Source organism: Platalea leucorodia, assembly GCF_965183815.1.
Source record: "Platalea leucorodia genome assembly, chromosome: 7".
In the NCBI taxonomy this organism is placed as follows: Eukaryota; Metazoa; Chordata; class Aves; order Pelecaniformes; family Threskiornithidae; genus Platalea; species Platalea leucorodia.
This window is the reverse complement of record NC_138829.1, coordinates 42,658,812-42,677,785: the sequence shown is the minus strand read 5'-3', so window position 1 is coordinate 42,677,785 and position 18,974 is coordinate 42,658,812. Positions and strand designations below refer to the sequence as shown.

At 42.7% G+C, this 18,974-nt stretch overlaps 1 protein-coding gene across 1 annotated transcript in view; it reads right to left on the bottom strand.

The window, feature by feature from the left end:
* The window catches only part of LOC309593801 (cytosolic phospholipase A2 epsilon-like), a gene marked incomplete at both ends in the record, with an annotated part of 37,905 nt that extends 22,635 nt beyond the window's left edge, over positions 1-15,270 (bottom strand). The window contains 4 exons of the mRNA XM_082318879.1: positions 11,038-11,110; positions 11,652-11,715; positions 13,353-13,390; positions 15,160-15,270. Coding sequence (XP_082175005.1) covers positions 11,038-11,110; positions 11,652-11,715; positions 13,353-13,390; positions 15,160-15,270 — 286 coding nt within the window. The remainder of the gene's footprint in view (positions 1-11,037; positions 11,111-11,651; positions 11,716-13,352; positions 13,391-15,159) is intronic.
* Positions 15,271-18,974: the final 3,704 nt, after the last annotated feature.

The following is an 18,974-nucleotide window of genomic DNA, read 5'->3' as shown; positions in this document are numbered from 1 at the left end:
TTCCCACTCCCATTTTCTTTGAAATCCAAGGCACTTCTGTGTACTGCTTGCAGCTTGTTTCCAAGTCTATTTCCACGGTGTTTCCCTTTGATAATGGTTTCTTCAGATGCCCAGCAGTTCTAACTGCCCACAGTGTCTGCATCAACAGTGTTGATATCTGGCCAAGAAGTAATTTTCAGCTAGTTTATCTTTAAATGTAAATGAATAACTTTCTAAAAAATATTTTCCAGTAATAGATGTGAGATTGCACCACATATGACTGCAAGAGGGTCTGAGGTGAACAAAGGAAGTCTGACCTCTTAATAATACCTCTTGGCCAAAATATGTTGCTTTTTAGTTCCTACTGGCTGACACTCTGAGAGTGGGAACAGTGAAATAGCAGCAATGCTTATGAAAAGCTGAAAAACAGGTGTACCTATGGAAACGCATGATTTCTCGTTCCACTTTACCAAAAGAGAGCATATATAAGGGTGATCTAATGACATCTGTGCCTCTGTTAGCATGTACAAATCTTCCAAGAACAGCTACACATACCCAAAGTGCCACTTAGGTAATATAATTTATCCCCTGTTGCTTCATGGAGGAGTTGGGGTGGATGGGAAAAGTTGTAGCACAGCTGTCTGTGGTCATCTCTGCATTATATTGTGTTGCTTTTTGTATTGTTTCCTTTTGATGATTATATTGGGACGGTACACAGAGGCTCTAGGTATGGATTTAGGCCTTGTTATTTGGATGCTGTATGCATTTGGAAAGGGAAGGTGACAACTTTTCCAATGAACTTACAGTCTTACTTTATACAAGTCAAAGAAGGAGGTTTGCAATTGTTTTGGAGACAGCACCCAGATATCTGGGAATTGATCTCTTGGGCTGGTGTACAGTATAAGGATGTCCTATCACTTCCTTCCCTGACAGTCAAAGCTGTCAGGGAGACTGGTTAGTTGGTTTCCATGCAATGTAATTGATGTGACATGATTATCCTGTTTATTGCCTTCCAGCATAAACATGGACGTCACATGGCAGCAACTCCATATGACACCTTGTAGGTTCATCTGGGCTGGTCCTCTTCTCCTAAAACAAGATCAAGTTTACTGTGTCTGTCACTCTTTGATATATATCTGGGTACCAGTACCCTCTGAAATGAGTTACCTAGAAAATTTATAAATCTCTCTCACTAGAACTAACTCTCTTAGAGCTGGAGCAGTTTTTATTTATTTATTTCCCTCTGACCACACAGAGCCACTGATCATTGTCCTCTTTGTATCAATAATTTGGACATTACAGAACTGACTATGACCCTGTTATTTGACAGTCTTTGTTGTTGCTGTCGTTGAATTAGCAAACTCAACTCTTTCAGCTCTTCCTCATATGCCAGGCTGTCTAAGCAATCCTCTTCAACCTGGCCATGTTTAATTTTAATAGCTGATAATAGTTAAAGCCTTTTATGGTGGAGGGAGGAATAGAGTGGAAGAGAACTGGAACATGGGAGACACTGAGCATCCACTTGTTCCTGTCCAGGGCTGGGAGTGTATGCAAAGAGATATCAGTGATAAATCTCACCACCTGCACTTAGGTTTAACATCGTGTATTTGGGATCTGGTCCAAAATTTATCTAAATCTATGTTGTATGTATAAGTTACCAGGTAAGTCCTGAAACGTTATAGTTCTGGGCCATAAATTGTTATTCTTCATGCAGTCGCCTGGCTGTAATTGCTTGTTTTCAGATTCAGATAACTTTGTCCCTATCTGCATCTATTGGCCTCAAGTTGCACCAGGGGAGGCTTAGACTGAATATTAGGAAAAATTTCTTCACCAAAAGGGTTGTCAAGCACTGGAACAGGCTGCCCAGGGAACTGGTGGAGTCCCCATCCCTGGAGGTATTTAAAAGACATGCAGATGTGGCACTTTGGGACATGGTTTAGTGGTGGACTTGGCAGTGTTAGGTTTATGGTTGGACTCGATGATCTTAAAGGTCCTCTCCAACCTAAATGATTCTATTCTATTCTGTTCTATTTGCATTCTTGCTTTGGGCTATGTTGAGACTGAGGCCTCGCTGGTTGCTGACTGTGCTGGTGTTGCATGTGGCTCATCACGTTGAGGGACTTTTTGGTTTTGGCCTTATTAAGGGTGAACAGCCTTGGTAAAGAATGGACTGACTTCTCAACTTGTCTATAGGTCTATTGTGTTCAGAGAGGGTGAAGGACTGAACAGATATCCCACCACAGCTCTATCTAGATACAAGACTATAAGTCACAAGTTTAGAGCTTCTTTGATACTCTGAATATATCGAATGCCTGTCTTCTAAATCATGATTCATAGCTAGTACATACAACAAAGAGATATCCCAGACCATAAATTAATGAATTCTCTAAAACACATGTATATCAGTAGTCCATAACTGACAGATACAGTTGCTGAAGAAACAGATATTCTCTCTCTTACCTGCTTCTCTGGCAGCATCTGAGGAAATAACTATGCAAAGTTAATATTATCTTTTTCAAATGTTAAAAAACAATGGAAGAATTGTAGAAAATATTGGGGGGGAGAGAACTAAAGAAATTATTTTATAACCACCTTTACCAATAAATTGTTATCTACAGGTATATCTACATATTCTGCATTTTAAAATTGCGGTAGTAAGTCTAAAAATATCCTAATATTACTTACAAGAATTATAGACATCTGCATTTGTGATGTTAAAGTCATTTCTTCCCTGCTGTGGACAGTAAGGGGGAAACTATCAAATGCATGCTGAAAAACTGGAAGATGTTTCATGTTCACACAGTATCAGAAGACTTGAAAGATAAATCATACAAAACTTGATTGCACAAATTGCTTTAAGCAACACCTATTCATTGCCACATGGGTTACACCACAAGTTTAAAGAAAGTGTGGAATGAGAACCAAGAGACTGCTAGAGAAAGAATGACATAATTACTGATAAGGCACTCTTCTTGTGGGTCATGTGGAAATATTAATAACAGTAGTTATTTTTTGTATAATGCTTTTAATCATGGGATGTCAAAGCAGATTATAAAAGAGGAAAGGATTGTTATCGCTCTTTTATTGATGGGGAAATGCAGATAGAGAAGCAAGATAAATTTAAATGGAAGCACTTGCCCAGAGTGACTTAGCAGCCTGGAGCAGAGCTAGGACTGGAGCTAACATGTCATGAGACCTTTTCCAGCACGTTACCCACTTGGTCACACTGCCTCTCAGCATGTATCCCACAGTACCAAACTGCCTGTTATTACACTCAAATCTGACCTGTTACTGTGATTACAAAACAAGTTCTTAGAGCTGGAGATATTAGAGACAGCTGTAGTTGCCCAGCAGACAAAGAAATGTCTGTTGTCTAAAAATAAGTGCAAACAGTGTGTAGGACTGAAGGACAGCAGATTTGCTCCAAATGGGAGGGCTGGAAAGGGTGAACAGTGTAGAGAGAGCGAGTCTCACCACTCTTCATTGTATTTTCAGGGTCTCAGTTTATCACCACAGGTTCATGAGACATCAACTCTCTTATGCACTTAGGAGCAGATGCCCAGCACTGCTCCCTGCTAGAAAAACCATCATCTTCTTAGCAGTATCAGAGAGAATCCTAACCACCAAATACTCTACATACATCAGGTTATCACACAATAAGAAAGTTAGTTGCACAAATATACAAGTAGTCAGCCTAGTTTCATAAGTGGTGAGGTGTTACACAGCTCAGCCCAAAGAAATTTGTAAGTATAGAAAGCCTATTCAGAAGTCAAAGCACATACTTCATCATCATTATCTGTTGACAACTGCTGAAGTTGCTTACATCAGTTTGAAAGAAACTGCATACTAGTCTTGTGCTATCTATGTTATTTATTAGCACAGCACTTCATGAAATGTGTCTCAGCTCTTGCAGAAACATCCATCCACCTTTGCTGGAACTTTCCAAATGCAAACTAGAAAGTCATGTCATGAGCAGAGTCTGCCACTGCCTTTTAACTCTGCAAGCCAAGTGGCAGGAGTGAAGGGTCATGAATCGCTGCATGGACCTGTGTCCTCTCAAAGCACTGTGTGGTTCTACATAGCTGCCATCATCACCTACTGATTTCAGCCTCTCTTCTCCACCCACACTTCTCCCTTATTCATTTCCATTGCCTCCACCCTTTTCAAACCTGTTTTAAAACAGGTTTTGACATTTTAAAAAATTATAAAACATTTTAAAACCTGTTTCAACCACTTGTTAACTAGAAGTCTCCTCTAAACAAGAGGATAATGAAGTCTACTAGGAACATGTAGTACCATCACAAAAGGCTTTAAAGATCATTCCTGTTCAATGAAGGACAACAGCTGCAATACCACCTGTGCTGGTATGGTATTAGAGCACGGTAGCTGCTCTCACCTTTGCCGTCGAGCCAGAGATGAGCCTAACATTTATCTAAGGTTGTTTACTCCTTTTACCAGTCCTTCAGCCAGCAAACAGTTCATCCTCCTAACGCCCCTGTGGGGCTTCTAATGCCCTTCCTGCATTCCTTGCTTTAGAGATGAGGAACTAACATATTGAGGAAACTCATCTTCTCTAAGGTTACACCAAGAGTCTGGAGGAAATCATCGGGGAACATCACACATAATACCTTTAACCACCAGAACAGCTTTCTGTTCTTGCACACAGAAGTACACAGAAGCCAGCATGGCTGCAAGAAGATGCATGTGTACCTACACACAAACCGTTGACACCTAGCAGTAGAGACGCAATTACTTCCGGAGCTGTAAGGAGGTGCCCTGACCAAGATCCCTAAACAAATAACATATTAATGAGCTCCTTGATTATAAATAGCATTGTCTTTTTTAGTGGCAGCTTATGATACTATGAAAGCAGAGCACAGGCTTTTCATCTTCACACTTCTTACCACATATACAATGCAATACAATTACATACAGTACAATATACACTACACTCTATACAGCACACTCTATCATGGCATTTCTGTCAACAATACATTAAAGACTTGGGAAAGAGAAAAACGTCAAAATAACCTCTTAGACTAGAAAACACAAAATGGGTGATCTGAGGGAAACTAGGTTTTTGCATGTCTTTAGATGCTAGCAATGAACTGAGGAAGAGTGCGAGCAGAGTTGGGTAATATGAGTGGATAAAACCAAACAGAAGATTGAATAGAAAGGAGCAGAGGTTGTTAACAACAGCAACTGTGAAGTTGATTCCTATCATATTCATTGAGATTATCCATTAATTTGTTACTCATATTATTAACTGTGGTTATGACTTTGTTGTTATAAACATCAGGACCGGGGCTCCATTTGGACAGGTACCTTAGTAGCTGTGCAATTAGCTCTTGATCTTGATCTAACCAGCTTACAATTACAGTAAGAAAAGCCCTGCTTCAGGATATGACATCACAGGGAGGAGCTTCTGGTGATTAACAATTGCTTTTATACCTGTTTGTTTCAGTTTCTTAACCAGTGAGGAAATCCTTGTTTACAGGCCTTGTTGCAACTTGGCAGATATCCACATTACTTCTCTGTCCTTGTGCAGATTCCTATTGCCAAGTGTTTGTCCTGGGCTGCTTTTAGGATTTCTCTCTGTTAATGCAAACACAGACTGTCTGAGCAGCCAGTGGCATCAGGAACTTAGAGGAGATGCCTTGCAAAGACACCAGTGCTCTTTTTCAAAAGACCATGTCCCAGTATTTCTCTCAACCATGGCAAAAGCCAGTGACCACATCCATTTTCACAGGGAAGTGCTATCACCCTAAAAGAAAAGATGCCATTACTGCTGGCCAGCCCAGGCAGCTGCCTGCTGGTACTGCCCATGCTACCTGCCTACCCTCTTTGCTGCTGCCCCCTCACATCGATGTTACAGTCAGTGAAAAAGGTAAGAAGAAGTATAAGCAGCTTGTTGCGTGCATGTCTTGAATCAGTCCTTTCTGCACACAATAGTTTCCTTTGGAGAACATGGCAATGAAAGGGAATTTGTTATTATGATGGTGTTACACAGGATTTAGGTGATATAAGGAAAAACATTAGTAATACCGCCTTCCAGCTTTTAAAATCAATGGGCAGTGTAGTATTGGGAGTTTGCTTTGAAATTACATAGCAACAAGGCCCAGATTTAACAAGAACCAGATTTGATACTATAGTTAAAGACAAGCCTAAGGTTTTATCTAATGAGAATGCTGATTGAGATTAGCTTGTCATATTAAAGGAAAAAAAAAGTAGCTGTAGGCCATTCCAGGAAAAGTTTTCTGGAGCCTTGGACTTTGCTAAATACAAAGTAGAGCAAGCCAGTATTTTCAAAGGCATTTTTTTGTCTCCTGAAGAGACTATTTCTGTGAAATACATGTACCTAGAAAATGTTACTTTGTATTTCACTTGTAGCCCATGAAACAAACAGTTTTCTCTTCCATAGGCCTCAATTTGCAGTGTAGAAGATACTTATTTTCCCTCCTGGAAGACCAGTGAACTCTGCCACCAAGAAAAGGGCCACGCTAAACCAGATTTGCCAGCTTCACGAGGCAGCCCGTGCCCTGCTGTGGCTGCTGTGGCAGCCTCTGGGAACAGCGAATGCCAGGTGTGCTCCGACAGGACCGTGCACAGCGAGGCAGGTCTGGGCAGCCATGCTGAAAACAAGATCTACTCTGCGCAATTTACACAGCGTGGGTCTAATTCTTGTTATAATCGGCACGCAGCGGGTGAAAGGCAGTGGTACTTGGCCATCAGAGCAGTGTCTTCAGGAAGAAAGTCTCCCATGGTTAATGGTGGAAATGCAGAGCCCTGCATAAAGGCGGCTTTAAGGGGATCTGTGAAGAAATGGGTGGGGGACTTGGAGATGAAAGCTACGCCCTCTTCCAGTCAACTTCGCTGGTGGACTAGCGCTTAGCAAACAAGAGTTTTGCAACAACCAATCCTTTCCCACGTGTGTGAAGCATTCTGAAAGTCATTCTCCACTATGTCAACTGACAAGGAAAGTAAGGGAAGCTCATGGGAAGTCACTGGATGGCAGAACAAATTCAGAGCCTTTCAGCAGTGGAGGCAAAAACTAATTTTTGCCATTACAAGGATGAGGCATTGAGATTGTAGGAAAGGTTTTTTGTGATGTGGAAACCAGAGGCTGGACAAAGACTGTTGCTGACGCATAGAGTTTATCTAGGTTTGAGAGGAGACGGGAGGTATCTCTGCATTCATAGAAAAACTGTATTTGGCCTGGGAAGTTACCAGCTCTGACGTGATCAAATGCTGGGAGAACACATCGTGCAGAGTGCATTATATACTTTTGCCCTACTCTTATGCTCTTCCCCAAGCACCTGTCTCTGGCCACTCTCAAACACAGGGCAGGAGAGACCTTTGGTCTGATCCAGCGCAGCCGTTCTTGTGTCCCTGTGCACTGCAATGGGGATACAGGAACGTGGAGAGCCCAGTCACCTCAGCTTGCGACTCTTGTTCCTGATGCTGCCAATGGCTCCCTGTTTTGCCTCTGCCTCAAGCCAGCCTGCTTGGATGACCAATGTTCAGACTGTGGGCAATTAAACACTTCTCTCCAAAATCTCCTCATACCATCCTGTACAGTTGCAGAGAAACAGCACCATCCAGGCAGTGAATCCAGATTTTGCAGGAATGGTGGATGCGTTTATGAAGGTTTGTGAGAGCCACAAAGCTTCTGCAGTTTTAATGCAAGAGACAGCTGCAGTCATGCAGCTGTTAATGATAAGTTTTCTGTCGTTTTTGGAATAAATACAAAGGGGTAGTTGTCTTTGTGTAAGAGCTAACCCTAACTAATGTGCAGAAAAGGCCTTCTCGTGCCAGCCTTAAAAGGGCCAGCTTTTCTCAAGTAGGCATTTCTGCTGCCCATGCAAGGCAAAGAAGAGAAAAAAGAAATATCTGTAACTATTTAATTAGCAATATAAATATGAAGATCTCCCCAAAGAATAACACCTTGAAACTGGGCTTGGTGTTTTCCTATGACACTGAGAAAGAGCATCTGGGTTCCTGTCCAGTGCAAAGTGAGCTGAAAGATATCAAAGTAAAATCCCTTAGTGGCTTCCAAGTGCCAAGCATTTTGGGTACAGCAATAAAATGCAAGCATCACTTTTGACTCAGGAGCCAGATCTCTGAGCCACAGACTTCCTGAATCACAGATCTCTTGGGAGAGTGGGGTAGGGAAAAGCATGCCTTGGTGTTTGCCCTGCCCAAAAGCATTTATTGTAGGTCAGTTCTGGGGATGTACTGTCGATCCAGATGAACATTTGGACCGGTCTGGTATCACTATTCTTATGACTTTTGATAGGGAAAATTCAGCCAAACTCAAACTTGCCCAGAAATTGCAACAGCAGTGTCTTGGGAATGGTATGTACTACTCAGATCGTAGTTGCCTGATAACCTACATAATGTAGAAGCAAAACCTTTTGATTTGTGAGGTAGCCTTGTTTGTATCAGATTTCAACACACACTAGTAGCCTAATTCTTGTTATTATGCTCACACCATGTACAAATACAATCTTTTGTCTGACACAAAGGGAAAAGGTCAGGAGATCATGATTATAGATGATTGCCACAGCTATCCTATAATAAAAACCCAAGTCCTGTATGATATGACATGTGCAAGACCTAAGGAGGAATGGATGCTACGGGTTGTGGGTAGCAGTCCCTCTGCACAAGGAGGACATTTTAGCTGCACAGTGCCGCAGCTGAAGAAGAGCAAAGCGTACTCATCTTTGACAGGCTGTCTTCCATAAACCATAGCTTGGTCTAATCAGACTCTTGACTCCAGCAAAGCACTGATGGCTCTGCAGTTTGAATTATTTCTGTGCCATTTTCCAGCTCTCTGTCCTCATCTCTGTCTCTCTTAAAAAATTTAAGTTATACATAAATAGTAGCTAAAACAAATAACTGCGAGTGGGAAGTACAACAGATTCTGCTTTTCCTAAAATATATTTTGAGCTAAATATCTTTCAATTATTTACAAATACTTGAATAAGTGCATGAATTACATGGCAAATACATTCCCACAAAGATATTTTTAAAAAATTCATTTTTGAGCAAAGACTAGTTTTAGCAAAGTAAATAGGTACAGAAATACAGATATGTAGGCCTAACTAGTTATCTTAACTTTCTTCTTAAATCATTGTTGCTACATTCAAGTGTCTCTATTCATATGCAATGAAATGCATTGAATAGGATTCCCCAATTTGCTTTCAAAGTCTCCACTTGTCTCACTGCCCATAAATGAACTTCAGCCTAAGCCACTCTGAACTTGGTATAGACTACAAAGTGAACTTTGCTGTTCATGCCGATACCTCTCTCTTCCATGGCAGAGGTTTTTAACGGGTGCCTTTGGATCTTTTCCTCTAAGGACTTTTCTCATTGTTTAGATATTAAAACCTCCCTGCACAACATTTTTGTCAAGAATGGAAGGGCCGCCAAGTAAACGTTCCTGCTACAGTCTCACACTGTTTTTCGAATTCAATTTAATGCTTTTTAACAGTCTCCTTTCTTGTGATGTGTATCACACTACCTGGCATGGATCCACTAACAAAATTAAGTGCTCTGAGACAGCATACAGGTACGGTGCAGATAAAATCTCACTGGCTCTCTGCTGTGCCACAGGTAACTTGCTCTTGATTCTCAGAGGGAAAATAAAATGCGGTGCTCTTGTTGCATGATAAAGAAAGGCAACTGGGATGCATAATGGATGAAGCTGCTTCTCTCAGACCCTGACACCTGCTTCTTTTGGCTCTTGCCAGCAAAGACCTTCGTCCACATCTGGCTTTGGAAGCAAATCTCCAGTGATATAGCTTCACACCTGCAATGAGGCAGTCAAACCTCTGCTCAAAATAAAGATACAGGATAAAGACTAATAAAAGATAAAGAGTTAAGATAAATAGCTATGGATTTCTGGAAGTGCTTTGGTCCTTAAGAATGTAAAGGCTGTCATTTCCAGTCATTATAAAATGATGAGAAAGAAATAAACACCCCTGATTTTAAGACCAAAGGCAAATTATCAGGTTATCAACTCTGTAGGTGGTTATCTTGATGCTATTGGCTGTCAGGGCAATTTAGGCGTTTCCTTGTGCTGGTATCATTTATGCCAGAAAACAGCTCAGCTGAGATTAAAAACACAGAGAAGGAGCTGACCCATCCTTTTGTTCTTCTCTGAAGAAATGCTGTTTTCAAGAAAAGGCAATATTCCTGTGCTAGGCTCAACAGTAGAAAAGCAAGAGTTGAATAGTAATCTCTATGGAGGCAAATGCTCTTGCTGACTTCACTTGGTCTTAGTAAATATGAGGTATGTATTCACTTCCTTTCCATTGTGTTCCTGTCTTGTTCTTTCTCTCTGAGGCAGGTATTTGAGTTGACCTAGCCCACTTTCTCCTACCTAAGTAACCACTGAGATTCCCTCTTTTCACTTAAACTTCCACCCATTCCACCAAGTCCCCAGAAACATTTCAATAGTACTGTTTTTTTCAAATACATTTCAGTAAACAACTGACAGAAAAAAAGTTGTTTAACAATAAGGTATATAATGCTCCTCTTTTTTTTTTTTTTTTTCATTAAGCAAATAGAAATTCAGAGGTACCTGTATGTATTTCTACTGTCTGCAAAAAAATAGACAGGTACAGAAGATGATACCAAAGCTCCCATGTTACTCCACAGGCTCTTGCAGCCACTTAACTTCAGTGCCGGCATTTTTGTCGAGAAGCAGAGATGCAGCCTGCGTTGCAGCACATCGAAAACTGCAACTGAGAATTAACAGCTGAAATTGTTCAGCAAAACTGGCTCTGAAGCTTGTTAGCAGTTAAGATACTTTACAGTATACCACAGTAGACATTTATATTTCCACTAATAGTAACATTCTGTAAACTGGAATATATTGTTCATACAAAAGTGTATTCTAAGAATAGTCTGAATTCAAATATGCATCAATATTTGAAACCACGGTTGGTTTCATGGTGACACTTCATGTACAGATACAAGTTATAGTGCTTGCTTATACTCTCTACTTTCACAACCGAACTACTGGGAACTGCAAGGAAAGACTGTGATACTCACACATATCTGCCTTTCTCAGATTTCTCATTCTCATGATTTTTACGGAGAGTGAGCTGCATGGGCATTCTTCACTCTGCAGGAAAATGACAAAGTTATTACCTGCATGAATTTTAAATTGTTTATGCTTCATAAAACATGCCCTCTCATAAGTGCGTGATGCAATTTTCAAAGCCATGCAGCAAAGTTGAAAGATGAACTACTTGCACTGCTTTGGAAATTAAAACCATGTCTACGTAGAGTTAAAAAAAAGAGGCAGAAAAAGAGGAAATACTCCTCCCTCTGTGCAGGCTATTGATGGGAGAAATAACAGCAGAGTGGATAGCACGGTAAAACGGTTTTAAATACAATTAATGCTTGCATTACATGACAGGATATTTTAATTTAAAAGAAATCTTTATCAATAATTAAGCTGGAAAAATAAGCTAGCAAAGAATGAGTCTGCATAAGAAACCCCTCCATTAAACATCTGTAGACAAAACCAAAATAAATTTTCAATTCTCTTGAACAGTTGAAATTTCACATGGAAAGCAGATAATTTTATTTAGTAAAAATTCCAACTTTCCATTTAAAATCTTTATCAGGAACTGCTCTCAGAAATGGTGGAGAGCAAATACACGAAAGGTTGTGAGGTGTTCAGCTATTGTGGTCAGGAAGAGGAGAATGAGGGGATACAAAGAACTGTTAGGAAACAGAAACAATCTGTGGTAAAACATATAATCACAATGCTGCAGATTTCAATGTCTTAGTTATGTTCAAAAGAGTCATGACCCCAGAGGAGAATGAAACTGTTTGGTGAGGCACCACCAGCACAAATGCAGCAGAATCTGCACCAAAGAAAACAACTTAGGAAGAGATGTTAACAAAACTTCCCCACCCAAACCAGATGTTGGATATTTGCAAAAAGATCATTAGCTGAAATGCCAAGCACAGAAGGAAAGACAAATAACTAGACATAACCCAAACAAATTATTTATACTTGCAGATACCTGAAACTTTAGCTATTGCTTCACTGAAGGTCATTACCTAATCCCTCTCCCACTCTCTGCTAGCAAAAAGGCTGCATTAAATCCATTAGGGGAATCATGTCACTCCTCTTCATTTTCCAGTTAGGAACTGACCCAGCTGAGAAGTTGGATGCAAACTCCCCTATCACTCTTGAATTACAATAAGCCGACCTTGGTCCGTATTTTATGTCTCACTCCAAAACAGGAGGGCATGTTTTAATGTCTTTTGTCTGGATTCAGGTTCCGGCTGAAACAATTATCCTGCCCCTTGTCACCAAGAAGCTTCTACTTTTACTCTTTCTCATGAGGTTGCTTCAGTGGTTAAGGGCAGAGGGATGAGTAGAGAGGACAGTCCCATTCCTTGCTTTGTACACGCAGTTTCCACACAAAGACCATTGCCAGACTCTGTTCATTACTCCCCTCTCCTTTCAAAAGAATGAACCTGGAGATCCTTAGTGTTTCTTTAACCAATTTTGTTAGACATACATGTCATATTTGTTAAGCCATGGGGATCCCACATTTGAAGTCTCCAAGCATCAATGCACGCTTATGCTAACACACATCCGTGTTATGGAGAGAAGCTCTATAATCTCCATTTTACAGCAGGGGAAGCAGGGCACAGAATGATTTAATAACTTGCTTGTAGTCAAAGAGCAGGTTAACTTCAGAGCTGAGGAGAGGACAGAATATGTGACTCCCTGGAGCCCAACAAGCAATTTTAGGGCTTTTCCAACCTGGTTATGTTCCACAGAAAAAGTAAATAATAAAAAAAGTAGTCTCAGAAATTATGAACAAAGGCAGATCAAGATTTTCTTGGGTGTCAGCCATGCACAAATGTCAAACTAGGACCATCTTTGTGTCCATGATTAATCACTGTTTTTAGTCAGTGACTTTCCTGTGTACACCACTACCAGGCGGCTGGTAGCATAGCTATGTGGGCACAGCATGTGACAATAGTCATAGCTGGCAGATACTGTGCTATGGAAGAGCCCAACTTACATAATGCTTGCATCAAACCACAGATTCAGCCCAAATCACAGCAAGCTCTTGTGAGGCACCTCAGACTGCTTCCCAGCCTCCACATCGATCACTCACTGCAGCTGAACTTCCCTCCAGCACCAAAAGTGCCTCCACAGGGCAGCCAATATCAGCAAAGCTATCAGTCAGCCTGACATAAATAAGTAAATACATATATGAATTTGGATTAACAGTTCCCAAGTCCTCTTCTAGGCACCAGAATCCCAGTCACAAACCCACCTCAGGTCATCTTCATCTTCTAATGGATTATGGTCTGAATTTCCTCACTCTTACCTCACGAGCACTCCAGTATGATCCCATCGTGCTCCCAGCTGCGTACAAGTCAGATGCGGATGTCACTTCAGCATTAGAGGCAACAGCTGGCAGTGACTCACGAAGTACCTCTGCAAGCTTTAAGGAGGCACCTGCTGAGGAGCAAGTGGCTTATCCATGCCCCACCTTCCTCATTGCCTGAAAGGGAAAGTATGAAGAGAGAAGGGGAGGGATATTTGATAGTTAAACACCAGAGGTGTGTGTTAGGGGAAGGCTGTACACACCAAGGTGCCAAGAGTTATTAGCTATTTAAGATAAGAGAGTGATAGCACACAGCACTTATGCATGGATACCTATGACTTGGCAGCCTAAGCAGTGCACAAATGAGAGAAGATCATAGCAACTACTTGTAGGCTGGAAGAAAACAGAGCTCTACAGCACCCCAATCAACAACCAAAAGTATCGGAATCATAGGTTCATAGAACTATAGAATTGTTTAGGTTGGAAAAGATCTTTAAGATCATGAAGTCCAACTGTTAACCTAGCACTGCCAAGTCCACCACTAAACCATGTCCCTAAGCCCCGCATCTACACATCTTTTAAATACCTCCAGGGATGGAGACTCCACCACTTCCCTGGGCAGCCTGTTCCAATGCCTGACTACCCTTTCAGTGAAGAAATTTTTCCTAATATCCAACCTAAACCTCCCCTGGCGCAGCTTGAGGCCGTTTCCTCTTGTCCTATCGCTTGTTACTAGGGAGAAGAGACCGACCCCCACCTCGCTACAGCCTCCTTTCAGGTAGCTGTAGAGAGCAATAACGTCTCCCCTCAGCCTTCTTTTCTCCGGGCTTAACAACCCCAGTTCCCTCAGCCACTCCTCATAAGACTTGTACTCTAGACCCTTCACCAGCTTCATTGGCCTTCTTTGGACACGCTCCAGCACCTCAATGCCCTTCCTGTAGTGAGGGGCCCAAAACTGAACACACTATTCGAGGTGCAGCCTCACCAGGCCCAAGTATGTGGGGACAATCACTTCCCTAGTTCTGCTGGCCACACTGTTTCTGATAAAAGCCAGGATGCTATGGGCCTTCTTGGCCACCTGGGCACACTGCTGGCTCATGTTCAGCCAGCTGCCAACCAATACCGTCAAGTCCTTTTCTGCCAGGCAGCTTTCCAGCCACTCTTCCCTAAGCCTGTAGCGTTGCATGGGGTTGTTGTGACCCAAGTGCAGGACCCAGCACTGAGCCTTGTTGAACCTCATACAGTTGGCCTCGGCCCATCAATCCAGCCTGTCCAGATCCCTCTGTAGAGCCTTCCTACCCTCAAGCAGATCTACACTCCCACCCAACTTGATGTCGTCTACAAACTTTCTGAGGGTGCACTCAATTCCCTTGTCCAGACCATTGATGAAGATATTAAACAGAGCTGGCCCCAATACTGAGCCCTGGGGAACACCACTTGTGACCGGCTGCCAACTGGATTTAACTCCATTCACCACATCTCTTTGGGCCCAGCCATCCAGCCAGTTATTTACCCAGCGAAGAGTACACCCATCCAAGCCATGAGCAGCTGGTTTCTCTAGGAGAATGCTGTGGGAAACAGTGTCAAAGGCTTTACTAAAGTTCAGGTAGACAACATCCACAGCCTTTCCCTCATCCACTAAGCGAGTCACCTTATCATAGAAGGAGATCAGGTTACTCAAGCAGGACCTGCCTTTCATAAACCCATGCTGACTGAGCCTGACCACCTGGTTATCCTGTACGTGCCGCATGATGGCACTCAGGATGATCTGCTCCATAACCTTCCCTGGCACCAAGGTCAGACTGACAGGCCCGTAGTTCCCTGGATCCTTCATCCAGACCTTCCTGTGGATGGGCATCACATTTGCTAACGTCCAGTCAATTGGGACCTCCCCAGTAAGCCAGGACTGCTGAGACATGATGGAAAGTGGCTTGGTGAACATTTCCACCAGCTCCCTCAGTACCCTCACGTGGACCCCATCCAGTCTCATAGACTTGTGCGTGTCTAAGTTGTGTAGCAGGTCGCTAACCATTTCCCCTTGGATTATGGGAGCTTCATTCTGCTCCCTGTCCCTGTCTTCCAGCTCAGGGGGCTTGGTACCCAGAGAACAACTGTTCTGACTGTTAAAGACTGAGGCAAACAAGACATTAAGTACCTCAGCCTGTTCCTTGTCCTCTGTCACTATGTTTCCCCCCGCATCCAATAAAGGATGGAGATTCTCCTTAGCTCTCCTTTTGTTGCTAATGGATTTGGAGAAACATTTTTTGTTGTCTTTTACAGCAGTAGCCAGATTAAGTTCCAGCTGGGCTTTGGCCCTTCTGATTTTCTCCCTGCATAACCTCACAACCTCCTTGTAGTCCTCCTGCCCCTTCTTCCAAAGGTCATAAACGCTCCTTTTTTGCCCAGAGTTCCAGCCTAACCTCTCTGTTCAGCCAGGCCGGTCTTCTCCCCCGCCGGCTCATCTTTTGGCACATGGGGACAGCCTGCTTCCTGCACCTTTAAGACTTCCTTCTTGAAGAATGCCCAGCCTTTCTGGACTCCTTTGTCCCTCAGGACTGCTTCCCAAGGGCCTCTGTCAACCAGGCTCCTGAACAGGCCAAAGTTTGCCCTCCGGAAGCCCAAGGTAGCAGTTCTACTGAGCCCTCTCCTTACTTCTCCAAGAATCAAAAACTCTGTCATTTCATGATTGCTATGCCCAAGACGGCCTCCAACCGTCACATCACCCACAAGTCCTTCTCTGTTCGCAAACAAGAGGTCCAGTGGGACACCTTCCCTAGTTGGCTCCCTCACCAGCTGTGCCAGGAAGTTATCTTCCACACACTCCATAAAATCATAGAATCATAGAATCGTCAATGTTGGAAAAGACCCTTGAGATCATCGAGTCCAACTGTTAACCTATCACTGCCAAGTCTATCTATACCATGTCTTCGAGCACCACATCTATCCGTTCTTTAAATACCTCCAGGGATGGAGACTCAACCACTTCCCTGGGCAGCCTATTCCAATGCTTGACCACCCTTTCAGTGAAGAAATTTTTCCTAATATCTAACCTAAACCTCCCCTGGTGCAGCTTGAGGCCGTTTCCTCTCGTCCTATCACTCGTTACTAGGGAGAAGAGACCGACCCCTACCTCACTACAACCTCCTTTCAGGTAGCTGTAGAGAGCAATAAGGTCACCCCTCAGCCTCCTCTTCTCCAGACTAAACAATCCCAGCTCCCTCAGCCGCTCCTCATAAGACATGTGCTCTAGACCCTTCACCAACTTCGTTGCCCTCCTCTGAACATGCTCCAGAAACCTCCTAGACTGTTTCCTCTCCACTGTGTTGTATTTCCAGCAGACATCTAGTAAGTTGAAGTCCCCCACAAGAACAAGGGCTAGCAATCGTGAGACTTCTCCCAGCAGCTTACAGAATACTTTGTCTGCCTCTTCATTCTGGTTGGGCAGTCTATAACAGACTCCCACCATGATATTTGCCTTGTTGGCCTTCCCCCTGATTCTTACCCATAAACACTCAACCCTACTGTTACCATCGTTAAGCTCTAGACAATCAAAATATTCCCTAACGTACAGGGCTACCCCACCGTCTCTCCTTCCTTGCCTGTCCCTTCTGAAGAGTTTATAGCCATCCGTTGCAGCACTCCAGTTGTGGACAAACTAACTTTAAAAAACCTTCTATTTAAACAAAATTTTATTTATTTTCCTCTTCTTGAAGGTAGGGGCGGTTGAGTTGCTTGCTGGTAGATGTTTCCCCACTTTCATTCATATACTTGTCAGGTGGATATACATTTTCCTGCTTTCAGAACCCTTCCACAAACACAAAACTTCTGAGTAAACCAAGACAAAAAGAACAAATTCTCCTCCAAATTAGGACATACATTGATTCATCTTAAATGCTAACATCTAGATGTTTTAAACACAATGCAGTGTCATCAAATTATGATATAAAAATGACACACAACTTTTCCATTTTCTGCAGTAACCTGTGCAGCAGCAGATATGCAGGCAAATAGCTCTCACACAGGTCCAGCTGCTAATAAGCCCAGATATCTGATACTAAATGACCACTTGAGAACTGCAGGAGGTGACACTACACACTCACAGTACCCATGACCTGTCTTCCCCTTCTACACACACATATCAGGAAAATGCACAATAGTCAGTTCTAGCCTTACAACTTCTCACTGAATGAAAATTACTTTGGTTATCAATGATTTTAGGATTAGGAATCTACCCTCGATACTCTTCTGAGTGAAAATGTGAAGAGACACAAGATAGCATTCACATTAACATTGTGTCTGGCAAAAAAAGACCCTGAATCAGACAAACAACCTTGGCTGTTTGTCCCAAAACTGAGAAAACAGGTCTGAAAGTGGCTAAACCTGGACTGTTTTGTTAGCTTCTGCAGAGGCTGAACTGATGTTTCCTGAGCAGTTCCCCTGGGAAAGTCTGACCTGGGGATGAAGGGCTATGGTAGCACCAAGGCTATGGAAGGTGATGTCTGCCCACAAGGAAAAAAAACCACCAAACTCAACAAAGCACAAGTCTAACTAAACAACACTGAGGAGTGTCTAATTGAGGTAGAGAAAGAGGTAGGTAATGGCTGGCTCTCCTGAAAACAGCTGCTAAACAACTACTTCCTAACTAACTCTAGCAAAGAAAAAGGGAGGACCGATCTCCAGGCCTCTATCACCTCGCCTGCCCAAGGGGAACGCTTACTGGAGTTTCCCCCCCAGTAAGTGCTGCAGAGCATGGTGCTGCAGGGAGCCTGTGCCAGACACTGGCTGTCAAGTGCTTCTGCTAGAACAGGACCTAGTAGTAGTCCCACCACAGGCACCTGGGACAAGACGTCTAGTGTGAATGTACAACAATGTACAGAACGTACAGAATGTACAGAATCCAGGAACCCAAAACATTGTGCCAGTGTCTGAGAAACTTCTATTTCTAGTTTGGTTCAGATGTTCTGAGATTCTAGGGTGCATCAGAAATTCTGACAAGGGACATGCAGAAGGTGGAGCAGGCTGTAGGAGGGATCCTCAGAGAACTGTTTCACTTGTCTCAAGTAATACGTGTTTTCTGACCAGTCTGAGGCTGGTAAAACCAGAAAGGAACAGGTGCTCACTATTTACTATTGAAAAGTCCACAGGCAAAGTCAAGCAGAGTATCTAACCCTGACAAAAAAAATCCCCAAAGAGGGCAAACAGCTGAAAAGTGAAACTGAACCAGAGTGCCTCAGGGAGCCCACAGACTTTGCAAAGCTGATGCAATACCAAGATCTTTGCAATAACAGGAGGACTCCGACAAACATGACCACACCATCCCTGGCAGACATTAAAGATTCATTCATGATGCCCATTTTGACAGTTTGAGTACCTTATTTTAAGCTTATCAATCAGTGGCTTCTCAGATAAAAGAGCGGACAAAATTTTAGAAGACAAGGTTGAAATTGTCTATGATGTACCTTGTTGGGAAATTTTGGAGAGAAAAGACTCTTCTATAGCTCTTGCCTACTTCTTTTAGGCCAGGCTACACAAGGAGGTGAGGGACTCCTGTGAGTCTCATCCTGGCTAGCCTTTGACAAACTCCCAGCTACCAGCATCAGCCTTTCTTTCACAATGCTTATG